This window comes from Salmo salar, chromosome 01, assembly GCF_965601325.2.
Source record: "Salmo salar chromosome 01, fSalSal1, whole genome shotgun sequence".
Taxonomy (NCBI): domain Eukaryota; kingdom Metazoa; phylum Chordata; class Actinopteri; order Salmoniformes; family Salmonidae; genus Salmo; species Salmo salar.
The window spans coordinates 146,345,453-146,358,958 of record NC_138291.1 but is presented as its reverse complement, the minus strand read 5'-3'; the positions used below and the strand labels follow the sequence as shown (position 1 = coordinate 146,358,958).

The 13,506-nt window shown below is 39.3% G+C and overlaps 1 protein-coding gene across 4 annotated transcripts in view; it reads left to right on the top strand.

Moving 5' to 3' along the window:
• Nucleotides 1–4,676, top strand: part of sppl3 (signal peptide peptidase 3) — a 29,554-nt gene extending 24,878 nt beyond the window's left edge. For all 4 annotated transcript variants that reach the window (XM_014131576.3, XM_014131586.3, XM_014131560.3 and 1 more), the window contains exon 11: nucleotides 2,360–4,676. In XM_014131576.3, coding sequence (XP_013987051.1) covers nucleotides 2,360–2,431 — 72 coding nt within the window. In that variant the 3' untranslated portion in view covers nucleotides 2,432–4,676. The remainder of the gene's footprint in view (nucleotides 1–2,359) is intronic.
• The last annotated feature ends 8,830 nt before the right edge of the window (nucleotides 4,677–13,506 follow it).

Below are 13,506 nucleotides of genomic sequence, written 5' to 3'. Positions count from 1 at the left end.
AATAGATTTAGCAAGCAGTAGGCATTTTGAATTAAATGTGGAGTGATGATTATGTCACATGCCCAGCGTACCTTAAAAATACAATTTATTTGAGAAACACTGTTTCCAACTTCATTTTCTGCAAGTTTGACAAAAAGCTACCCCTGTCAAACGGATAAAAATGTTGACGTCTTTAGAACATGTCTCCTATAGCTGCCGGTTCCATTACACGTCGCAATGGTGTGACATTTTGCTTTTGTCGAATAAACCTGGGTCAATGGAAACCTGCCTATTGACTGAGATGAACCAATGGAGGCAGTGCTTAAGTGGTAGAGGAGTAATCCAGGTTCAAGGCAGATAAGACACCAGGCCAGTGACCAGAGGTAATGGATGTTGAGGATAGCCACTAACACGGGTGGGAGAGTAGGCAAAGATGGGTTGATATCTGTGGGTAGGGCTGGGCGGTATACGGTATTTTATGACATACCGGTATTGATGCAGGGACCGGTTAGGGTTTTTACTTTGCCTTCTATACCGGTATTTGAATGTTTGGTTTGTTAAATGTGATACGCCAGGTGTAATGTCAATTTTTATAGTTTACTTCGCTACTTGAGTCATCTCTCTCCGCTCTTTCTCTCCGTGCCACTTTCCACACAGACCTAGCCACACTCCCTGTCACTCAAGGAGCGCGTTTGATGTGCCTCAACCACGAGACACTTTCGTTCAGTCTGCATGGTCAATGCAGCACATGTAACAATGTTGATGACGACAATGCTGTTTTCACTTTGCTTCTTATTATAAATCCACTAGCATTCTATAATGACACTATTAGTTTGTTTCTTACATTAGTTTGTCTTAGCAAGTTGCCCTAAATCTTGAGACGCTAATGCTAATAGCTAGCTAGCAAATAAATGTACTGAGTAAGAGCAAACGTAGCTAGCTAATACAGCCGGATAATACCAGTGACGGTGTAGACTTAAATCGGCATGTTTGCAACAGTATCTTCTAAAGCAAAGGAATATGACAAGCAAAAATATGTCAGCCACATGAAGTAGCTGAGAGAACCTGCAATATAGCCAAAGCTTATAGTGTCCCTTAGGAAACACTTATCGGCACTTTAGTTCTTACCCTGTCACAATAACTCCTCTCTGGCATTTTAATTCGTTGTCATCTCAAACAACACTATATTCAAAGTGGCCACTATTATATTCTAACTATATAATTAGAATAGTCATATTTCCATGATTCCAACAGTTTTGCTCAAATTCAAGTCAAATCGCAATTGCAACATTTGGTTAAAAATAAGCCCTAGATTATTTGCCCATATTGTGCAGCCCTACGTGGCAGTGTGGAACTTCTCAATTGAGCAGTGGTGTAAAGTACTTAATAAAAATACTTTGAAGCACTACTTAAGTTGTCAAATAAAAACAAGTTTTACTTCACTACATTCCTAAAGAAAATACTGTACTTTTTACTCCATACATTTTCCCTGACACCTAAAATTAGTAGTTACATTTTGAATGCTTAGCAGGACAGGAAAATGGTCCAATTCACGCACTTATCATGAGAACATCCCTGGTGATCTACTGCCTCTGATCTGGAGGACTCACTAAACACACATGCTTTGTTTATAAATTATGTTGGAGTGTGCCCCTGGCTATCCGTAAATAAAAAAACAAGCAAGTGGTGCCATCTGGTTTGCTTTAATATAAGGAATTTGAAGTGATTTTTTTTATTTTTACTTTTGATACTTAAGTATATTTAAAACCATGTGCTTTTATTCAATTAGTATTTTACTGGGTGACTTTCACATTAATGTATCTTTACTATTACTCAAGTATGACAATTGGGTACTTTTTCCACCACTGCAATTGAGTGCAGGAAATGCAGAAATTATAAAAGTACTGACATTTTGTTTTGGTTGAATTGAACAGTATAAAACAATCAGAATTGAGAGACTCATTGAAATCACTTAGAATGTATATGTTGCTACCCTAGGAACACTCACTACTCATAAAGCAAATGTAGAACTTTTTTATAATTAAAAAACTGAATTTTCATAGTATTTTTGGGGGGGAAAATACTATGATATAATATTTTGGCCATATCACATCTTGGTGAGGATTGCATTCAATAGTGTGGTAGGTAAAGGGAATCACTTGGGCTCCTGAGTGGTGCAGTGGTCTCACACTGCATCTCAGTGCAAGAGGTGTCACTGCAGTACCTGGTTCGAATTCAGGCTGCATCACATCCGGCCATGATTGAGAGTCCCATAAGGTGGTGCACAATTGTTCCGGGGTTGGCCGTCATTGTAAATAAGAATTTGTTCTTAACTGACTTGCCTAGTTAAATAAAAATCTAACTCTGGCGTGTCCTACAGGGAGACCTGCGGCGCATGTGGTCAGAGCCTTTCCACACCAAGGCCAGCAGCTCCCGCTTCCTGGAGGTATGATGCACCCTGGGAACACAGCCAGCGTGGGGAGGACCATGAGAGTAGAGGGAGCGTGTGCACTGAAGAGAGGCCTCGTCCTCATCACTCGTTCATTCTTTCCACCCATCCTCTGAGCAGCAGACCTCTCATATGGACACCAGTGTGTGGACCTCATTGCCAGACAACTCCTTTTTCTTCTCATTCTCAGTCTCCCTCCTTTTCTCACATTTGACCTTCTCTTTCCTTCCCTCTATATTCCCTCCTTTTCTATCCTTTCCTTATTTTCCATCCCCCCCTCCCTTCCCATGACCCATTTTGCTAGGCCTCTCACTCTCTCCTTTTGCTCTTGGTCTCCCTCTGTCTTACTGCCATACCGCCCCTCCATCTCTTCCCATTTATGTATCTGACTGACTCTGCCGGACTCCAAGGCCAGGTCTCCCCTTATATGGATTACTTGTTGTGGGACGTGACTGGGTCTTTGTCATTTACAAATCTTGTAATTATTATTCTGGAATGATTTGGTATGAACCGCAGAGAGAGTAGGCAGAGCTGCTGCCACTACGCAGGACAATGACATCGGTGCACAGGACCAGCAGCCGACGGGAGAGAAAGAGAAGGAATGGTTCATCACTCTCCCTCCCTCTGTCTCTGCCATCCCCCTCCTGTCCCGTGAACACCTCTCTTTCCTCTACACCCTCAATCTTCCTCCCCCTCTAACAATCTCCCACCTTCTGTCATTTGCTGCCCCATCACAGAAACATGTATTTTATTTAGAAAAGATTTTTATTCTTGGCATATACAGAAATGATGCATTATAAATTGTGAATGTGTCCCTGCTATTGATGGGGATGCATCTCTCTTTGTAAATATGTGTACACACACATTTGGGTGTCATGTTGTTTGGGTGTGTGTGTGTGTGAGAGAGCATAGAATGAGAGATTGTGTTATTTCATTATGAACAATTTAATAATGTTTTAGATCCAGCACAGGTATAAAGACATCGACAATGACTCGACTCGTGGAGTGACAAATCTCTGACTTGGATCGCAGCTTTGTTCTGGAAGGATAGTCGCACTGGGGGAGTTTTCCTTGTGTACACTTCTTCCCACGAGTGACAGAATGGACATTGGGAAACCCTTAGATAACCCTTGACATGTGCCATGTCTGTACCTGGAGGTGTCTGTCTGTGTGTGATCATATAGCATTACCTCCATAATGTCTAATGGACCTTGAGAGAGAATCTCTATTACGCCCCTGAGGGATTCAGCTTAATAAAGGATTGTAATCAATGGACCCTGAGAGGTTCAAACTAACCCATAGCTAGTTTTTACTGTCAAAGGTTTAGTATCCCAGCAGTTTTTGGATTGTCATTCCTCCCACAGTTTGTGGTGCTTGTCAGTTAGATCATAGCTTCAATGATATTGGAATTAAAGTATGTATGTGTGAGAGCGAGAGAGTCAGAGGGAGAGCGAGACTTGAATGGAACATGCAGTTTGTCTTGGGTTTTCTTTACCTGTTTTTTTTATTTATTTTTATGTTGGTTCTCTGGCCTTGCATGTCAAGTGTACAGTGTGTGTCATTCCTCAGACTGCATCAACAACTCAAACTCTCTCCTGGCCAAAACCAAGGCACTGAGCTTTGCCAGCAAGGCTGCACAGAGGAACGTTACATGGACAAAGGCCAGGGGTCTGGAGGACTCTGAACAGTTGTGACCCAACAGGCCAGCTGGCAGATTTGAGACTCGTTTAGCCCTGACTTCAGTCTGGCTAATCATTACCTGGACATTATCTGGCTGTGGGACAGACCACCGTCAGACAGCCTAAACATCATGGACTTCATGTAACTACAAAAAAACAAACTCCCCTCTGCCTCTTTATGGACTTGGCAAAGAAAATGTAAAAAAAAAAAGAAACAATGCCGATCATGGTGATAAATAATTGAAGAAAAATTTGTTTTCATTTTTTTATGGAAGATCTTTCTTTTTATCCCCTTTGTATTAGTTTTTCTTTTCTTTTTTTCTTAGTGCTGTAGGTTTAGTTCCTTTCTTTCCTCTCCTCCCTTGCAGCAGAGGGCTCTAGCTCTTTTGGTGCATTGACATTACAGCTGAATGGATTCTGTATACAATAAGTTGAATAAAGTAAGAACTGTTTAGTGAAACATGGACCTTGATGAGCTGAATCTAAAATATTTTGTCTTCTTAATCCCCCTCCCTGTGCCTCTCCCCCTTGTCAGGATTCTGCTGTAAATAAACATGACTCGAACTGTACGGCTCCTGTGTACGGCTGTTTTTATACAGGCTTACGTTGGGGTCGTGTCAGACTCACTGTTCAACTTACACTGGTATTGGTTCTGTATCAGCTACTCTGGTAGGAAGTTGAGACCTTTCCATAGATTACTTTCACACTAGCTACATTAGCAGGGATCATGTTTGATCAATTCAGTCATACTCTGTGATGATGCCAATGTTACTGGTAGTTTATATTCAGAATATTCTGTTTTTTTTAATAAGGAATAGATGTTGAAATATGTTATGAAATAAAATATGAGCAAAATGCCATTTATGGAAAGATGCTGTATTTCCAAGATATACCACTGGATGGCGACACTGTCCAAGTCATGCTTGAGGTCGGTTGAAAATGAAACTATACATGAGCAAGTCTGATATGAATAGCTCCCTCATCCACACTGCATGTGAATTATGCATATGGTATTCTTCACAAAGAATTTACTTAGGATCCCACAAGAGAATTCATATTAGATGCTTTTGCCCTTTATTTCTAAACCTTAAAACAATACTGATATTCTCAGTTTGAACACTGCTGAAAGTGTCTGCTGATTGGTTTTAAAGCACTGTATGGTCTGTCAGTGGTTCCCAACATTTTTCGGTTACTGTACCACCACCTGAAGTTTGCTCTGCCGGGAGTACCCCCTTGTGTATTTTACCAGTAAGCCTACGGTATCATGAGTCTTCTCATGTACCCCCTGTGGATTGGTTAAGTAGCCCTGATTAGCATCCACCAATCTGTATGGGGGGGGAAAGAGGTGTGTTGTTGGGCTGTCAGGTGTTTTGTATGCCTCCCATGATCTGAAAGGCTACCCATTTAAGAAGCTGTAAGGTACAGTATGTTACCTGTGTGTTTTACCCCTGCGGAGCGTCTGACGTGTATCATTCTATGTTGTAAAGATGCCTTTATACTCTGTTTTCCATGCTCTAGACTAGGTCCACCAGAGAACGTTGAAGGATTATTGGAAGCTCTAGCATGGAGGAGCCTTTTTACCTTCTGTGGGAAAATGGCTGCCTCTGTGTCGCATCAAAGATGCTGAGTCAGGGATTTCTATAGAGCACAGTGTGAAAGACCACTGGACCAAGCTTGGCGATGGGTGGCAAAACCGCTGAGTCACCACCTCTGATCCGGTTACACTTGTCTACCTAAATAGGAAAGTGGGAATTAAGATGATGCATTTTATCTATTCAAAACTGTCCGCAGATGAATTTGGCCAGGATCTGAATGTGCTGTTGGAGGGGGGTGGGCTGTGAAAACATGAGGTTTTACCAGAAGACCCCTGGTTGAAATGTCCAGCTTACTGAAACCACAACCACCCCTCCTTGTCCACGTCAGACATTTATCAGAATAACTACAAAATGCCTGTCAATCTAAAGGCTCTCACACCTAGCAAATATGGCGAGGAATTCTGTACCATTTGACAGAAGTAGAGGGAGTGCTGGTGGGAGAAGAGGGACCAGATTGAAATGGTTAAAGGTGGTGGTCGTAGGGGGGGCAGGAAGGGAGAGGGCTTCCAGGACATTGGAGGTTGGGAAGGGTCAGTGAGGTCAAGGCAGAGAGAGCGAAAGACCGGGGCTTTTCAATTCCCAGGGTCCGCCCCTCGTCACGTATTTGCCAGTTAGACGAATCCACCGGGGCCATGGGGATTGTAGCATGTCATCTGGAACACGGTTCGTCAAGCTAGGTGTCCTAAAATAAGAAGTCAACCCACCATTGGAATGTAGGGTTCTGTGTGAAGAGGTCCTTAAGTCCCTTTCACAGGAATCCTCATCTAAGACGAGGCAGCCCAAGAACTAGCCAACCACTGAGTAGATTGAGAAGTGATTTACTCTTGAGAGAGTAAGGTTATCTGAGCCAAATCATTATTTTCTATCTGCCAAGGAGAACTGTTTTGACAATGACATCACTCATGTTAGCATATTATGGTCAAAAACAGAATGATAAAAATCATACTCAATGAAAAATGTATGTTATCTAATTACAGAATAAGCATGTTTATTATTCAGTAATAACATTAAAGTCTTTTGTAGGCCTTTATAACTTCTGCAAAATCAGGTAATATAGTAAAATTACTCAACTCAGGTAGCCTACTATCAAAGTGTGCATGCATGTGCTGGTTGTGGCCCATGCTCACACCCATGCTAATGGGAGAGGTTTCTCCCCCCCTCCTCTCCCCTTCCATCATGTCCTCCACTCTGGAATTCCAGGCTTGTTTAAATAAGGTTTGCCTGCCCGGGCGCAAGTGGATTCCCCTCTGGCCCTCTGACCCGGAGGGCATTCAGTACATAAAGTGAAGAATTCCTCTGAAGTTCAGTTAATGTGGTCGGGTTTTCATCCTTTGGACTCAAACAGTCACAGAGTGGAAAGAAAAACAATTGTGGCGTACACCAAAGAGCGGAAGAGACATAGGTCGAGTGGGCTGCTCTTTATATGTATATGTAAAATGCCATTCTTACAAGAAGATAAATCTCAACAATGTTGATTTATGTAATTACCTGTATGATGTCCATCATTTGCTTTGGATGGTGGATATAAATGGGATTGGCTAAACTGAAAACAAGTTTTAAAAAATGAAATAAAAAATACATTGTTTTAAAAAATGCACTTGCATTACCAGTTACTCCTATAATGATCTACTATCCTTTGGTCAATTTCACAATCAGTTGTATGAACTTTTGAATGTTTTAACACGCTGCACAAACACTTCTCACCCAACTTCACCAGCTGAACCATGACTACATTCCAAAGCAACACTCCCAAGCGCCTGGAGAAACTGTCAGGCTTAAGATGGAACGTCTGAGATGTTTTCTGTGGTGCTGAGCTTCAGAACCAGTCACCATATTGCTGGAGACGCTGTAAAAGGCAGTGCCACCCACACAGCTGGAATGTCATGTATGCAGTGGATAGACCCTGTTTCTGGAGGGAGAGAGGAGGGGAGCCTTCTGTGGTAGAGACCGGGTACACAGCACACACAGGGGCTGGGTGCTAGAGGTGGGGTCTACTCTCTGTGTGAGAAAATATGGGGAACACTCACACCCCACCCCCACACTCACCAAAAAAACGAATCCATTAACATTTTTTTGGTTGGGAAATTATCAATGACTATCCATCAGTTGTTTGCCCTTCTCCTGATGAGGCAGAATCTGAAGAGAGATGGGGGTTGGGAGAGGTTAAAGGGCAGAGGAAGAAGGGAGTTTGGAAAAAAGAAGGGAACAATAACTCCAATGTTTAAAAGGATCCTCTCAGCCCCATGACATCTCACAGTTCAGAGTTTAGAATCAAAGCATGAAAAATGTAATTTCACCACATTTTTCAGGATTCACACTCTTCAAATATGCTATTGGAAAAGGCTATTAATTATTGGCTTGGATTTATTTTTGTTGTGTGTGTGTGTGTGTGTGTGTGTGTGTGTGGTACGTCAAGATAGAATTTGAACTGGTCATATATAGGACAAAGCTAAAGCTGGGTAGAGGATTTTATGCTCATTTCCCTCTATTTGTAATGCAGAAATAGCAGGGAATGTCTATCCTTAGTGTCACTAATACTTTGAAGACAGACACTTGGCTAAATGTTGCAATACAGTCTACGTTGAATCTTAAATAGCAGCATAATCAAATAAACATGTCTGAATTGTTACATTCTTAATCATATGTTTGCAATGGTTTGTTGAAACAGTAAATTGCCTAAATATTGAATATATAAATATCTATGACCAGCTTTATTCAAGATTTTCATATGAAATATTAAAGCGTTTGGGTAAATATTTAGTTTGTTTGTAAGTAAATACACCCCTAAAAACCTGTGATATAATGTTGGAAAATACCTATTTCGTTATCTTAAAATATATTTTGTTCATTTGCAAAATGTATCTTATTTTGGGAAGGATATTCCTTTTCAATAAAATACAATTGCCCTTCCAAAAGCACAACTAAAGTCAATTCTCTTTTGATGTTTGTTGTTTTGAGTTAAACAGTACATCAACATGTTCAGGATTTCATCAAGTACAATTCTGAAAATATTAGGATTCAATTATGATTCAAATGCTTCAATCACATCAAGGAGTTTAAATGAAACTTGTATTAATGTTCATTCTTGATCACATGAATGAAATTAGTATACATGTATAACCAATGCAATTCTGTTTTTAGAGTTGAATAAATAACTAGATGTCAAAGCAATGAGCAAACAGTAATGAATCAAATCATCTTTCTCAATTATTTTAAAGTTACCGCTTTGCACAGGGAGGACAGAACTTGAAAACCTAGACTGTACAAATGCATTATTGATTATATCAGTGGTATTCTGCCACAAAAGATACATTCATTAGTTCATTTAATTATAAGTCAGTTAATTATAAAAAATGAATTATACAAGTCTTTTGTTTAATGTATTTTGTATGTAATTATAATAAGGTCAACAACACTGATAATGATAGTAAGAATAAAGATCTAATTAACAAGATAATTGTTTTTATCATAATACATTTTAGTATTTACATTACCGCTCATAATCTTGTTTTGTTTGTGCCACAAACCCAAGTCCTTGGTACAAAACTCAACAGACGAATAAACAGATGCTTATTTCTTATTGGATTAATCATTATTAGAAAGGTTGAAGTGAACATTCTGGATACTATGAGATGATACATGAAAGTTTCTCTATTCTGCTGGGATTCTTTTTACTGTCGCAATACTCAAACTTATCTCATTCTCTACCTTGCTCTTCTCTCTCCCAGAGAATCATTTATTTATTTTAGATTGAATTCAGTTCCCCTTAGGAATCCATAAATGCAGTTACACAAATGTTTTCCCATCAATACCTCTTATTTGCTGTCCATGGCAAGTCTCTCTCAGACCAACAATAACGTTTATCTCAGTGAGACAATAAAAGACAGTTCATTGGCCAGTATCTTGTCAAATCTCATCCCCTTTCCATTCCTTTAGCTTCCCCTCTATTCTCTTTCATAGATTGATCTATTGCATATTGTAACTTATGTTCATGAAAATGTTCATGTTTTTCTATTCAGGTTCTATGTCAGTTTGCAATCTTGAGCAAAATCGATAGTAGTTATAATTTGTAATGATCTCTTTGGTCTGTATTGTGCTCTGACATGGCAAGAGATACACTGCATCCCATACTAAGCCGGGGCTTTGAAGACAAGGTCGAAGAGGGATGAATGAGGTTTGGGGGGGCAACGAAGACTTGCTATCAAGAAACTTGTTTGAGTGGCACCTTTCACAAACCCTTCAAAGTCCAGAGCGGGAGCATTGATCAATGTTCGTGACTGTTGTCTGTTCTCTTTTTATATAGAAAACACAGTTTAATCAGGCTACTTCTGATAAACTAAGGAGTGGTGATGAAGAGACTTTCTGTAGCCTACTGCTTTATAAAAAGAGACGAGTGAGAAACAGAGGGACAGTGAGACCAAGAACTCCTCTTCTGTGGTGTTTAATGGCAATGTGTAAACCAAGAGATAGAGAACATCACTGGCCTCCTATAATATCTCTGTATCCCTCTGAATTCATCATGCCCCGCCTTACATCAAACATTTTTTGCCGATTGGCAGCACAATCAGATCCCTTCAGAGTGGGGTAGGGTGGGGTGGTGAAAAGTGGGCCCTTTCCCACAGGACAATACCATTATTTCAGCTCCCCTGATCAGGAATGCCAGATTTCACAGCCCACTACTCTCCTCCAGGCGTCAATCAAAGCTTTGCAAGGGTTCAGTCGCCTACTGGGACCGCCCCACTGGTCCTCTTCACAGTTATGACCCAACCTGAGAGCTCCCAAAAATCTATAGTCTATATTCAAGTCATGAAACGAGACAACAGTCCTTATACTTAATTTAGAGTTTAAATTAGCCCAATGACATACTATTCATCCACTTTTGGGTGTTTTTAAGAAGTGTCAAATGTATTATTTGCTTATTTGAGTGGCATAGCTGTGTGTACATAAGTGTGCAGGAGTCAAGTCTTATTAGCTAAAACTTGGTAATTAAATGGGTGGAGGACTATGTCCAAATATCTACATCTCTGACTAAAATATGAATAGGTCTAACATTTTAAATATGGGGTTATTTAGTTAATCACAAATAACTGTTTATTATAGACTAGGCTACTTTATACATATCTTGAGTGGGATTGAGGTTAACATATGTCCTAAAGCCAATCATTCTACGAAAATGGTGGCTTCCTGTCTTCCGCCTTAACCACCAGGAAAAATACCTACAAATTTCAGATAATGACACAAAATATATGTTTTTGTTTAAATTGAAGTGTTTTATTGTTAATAAAACATATGTAAGACAGTTATATTGCAAACATATTGTAGAATACGGTCAGTACCAGGAAAATGTCTGGTCCTTCGGGTCAGGAGTTGTGCTTAAAAGTTGTGCTTTTGAGTAAAAAAATATATTTTTTAATGTCGTAGTACAAAGGAAAGTATTATACTTATTTAGTGGATTACTAAAATGTCAACTAAATATTACAAATATCAATTTCATGTCACTGGTGTTACCCTTCTATAAAAAAAAATAAAAGAATAATAAATTATAATAATAAAAACATTTTTAAAAAATGCAACATCCTGACAACTTCTTACTGGGTCAAAGGTTCATGGTGGGTCTGCACTCTCTTTTCATTTGTTAGCAATTTGATGATTAAGTTGGTAATTTCAAGCGAAGCGTTAGGATGTGCCACTGGTGTTACACAGTTTATAGTAAGGGGAAAAGGACATTTGATTAAAATAATTGATCAAATCACATGCTTTTCTGATTAATTTAAGAAGTGTGGTTTGAGCTACTGTGGCTGCCTACTTAGATATTCTGTATTTTCTGAAGATTTGGTGTTACTAGTCCAGGGTTTCCCAAACTCGGTACATGGGACTCCAAGGGGTGCACGTTTTGGCTTTTTGCCCTAGCACTACACAGCTGATTCAAATAATCAACTAATCATCAAGCTTTGATCATTTGAATCAGCTGTGTAGTGTTATGGCAAAACAAAAAGAAAGTTGTACTAGTCACTGGGGTTACCATCACTGGTGTTATTATAGAAACATTCCTTTTGTTTAAAGTCCATTATTACTAATCAAAAACATTTCTTAATATTGTCATTAACCTTTTCTGTCTTTGATTATATAAGCAAATTAAATAGCCAAACTATATTCTGGAAAGCCTGAATTGTCATTAAAATATAGGTGACACCAGTGACAAAAAGGCAACACAAGCATATTTAATGTAGTACAAATATTAAAATGCATTACATTGTTAACTATTATCTGACTAAGTTATGGTAAAAAATTATAATAATAATATTTTTTTGTTGAGTTGGCTGGTCAAAAAGCCTCGACCCTAATAACATCCACAAGCATAGCCTTATCGTAATCATTATGGTTTAATCCTGTTATAATCAATTTAAACACGCGTGTGACTTTTACAGTCGAAAAGGGTGGATAGAGTGTACTGAAAAGTAATGGTGATGAGAAATTTGTGAATGGAAGATAGTTAATCATGCATTCATTATAGGCTGTGGTGCTCCTTGTAGCCTATGTGACCAATCCTGGAACCGATAAAACGTTGAACACCTCGAAACTAAACCAATGGCTTATCATACGGCAAAGACTAGCGCAAGAAGAAGCCAATCAGTAGAAGGCATGCAAACGAGGAATTTGCTCCGGCAGCCTCTGAATGTCAAGTAGTCAAAGATGGAGGCTGGATCTGGGAGGCCGTGCGGTTGTGCATGAAAGATTTGCTATTTTATCTACAAGCGCGAGAGAAATGGCTTTATACTTAGGCGTTTTGAAATGACGGGATGAATTCCTAATGTTGCGGACAGATAGTTGTGGTTCATAGTGGGTTTTGTCCCTATATTTTTGGTCAACTTTTCATATTTTTTTTTGCCTGATGGATTGATTGTGGTCCCTCCCTTGGCTAGGTATCATTTATGAATTTGGGGGGTCCTCTGTGTGAGTAGTATTGGGCGGAAATGGCGGGAGCTCAGGGCGAAACTGGCAAATTGGTAAGGGTGGAGAAGAGTGATATTTAAAAATAATTAAGGGAAGAGAACATCAAAAGAAGGGTTTATCATTTTCATGCGCATCAGGACCTTGCTATAAAGACTGGGCAAGGAAGAGCTCCCTCTACAAGATTCGACCAGTTTGTGTTTTCCTCATTCTGGATTAATCAGGAAAAATGCATGTTTAGTCCTAAATCAATGCAGCACGTATAATTTGCTGGCTATTAGAATTGTGAGCGACATTCACGATCATGGATTGTGCATAGAGTCAATGTAGGCTATGTAACAAGTCGTCTGTGTGATAGTGAGAGAGCTGGCACGTTTGGTTTGCAGATTGTATCCATTCCTGCTACTGATAAGTATCCTTTTGAAATAGAAGTTGAAAGCTCAAGAAAAACAAAGGTTCGTTGACAAGTTTGTGTTCTATGTTGGTATTAGGCCTATGTGAAAGATCTGAATTATGTAATTGTAATCCATGGGGGCTACAGAGGTAACACTGGTCTACTTTGCAATTTACACGTAGGCTATTCGTTTTGCACATTTTTCATATTTTTTTATTTGTCTTGTTATAAAGTAATACCACGTTTATTATATTACAGGGCCTAAGGTAGTCTATTCACTAGCAGCTGTAGATGAATTTCATGAGTTGAGCAAAATGCTATGTTCAAAAGTTATCGCCTGAATGGCTGACAAATTATAGAAAAAAAATATTAAAGCTTATCTAATTATCTTTTAAATAGCCTACCTCTGAGTTTTTATTTTGTTCCACAGATAATACAACAAATAGGCATAATACATTA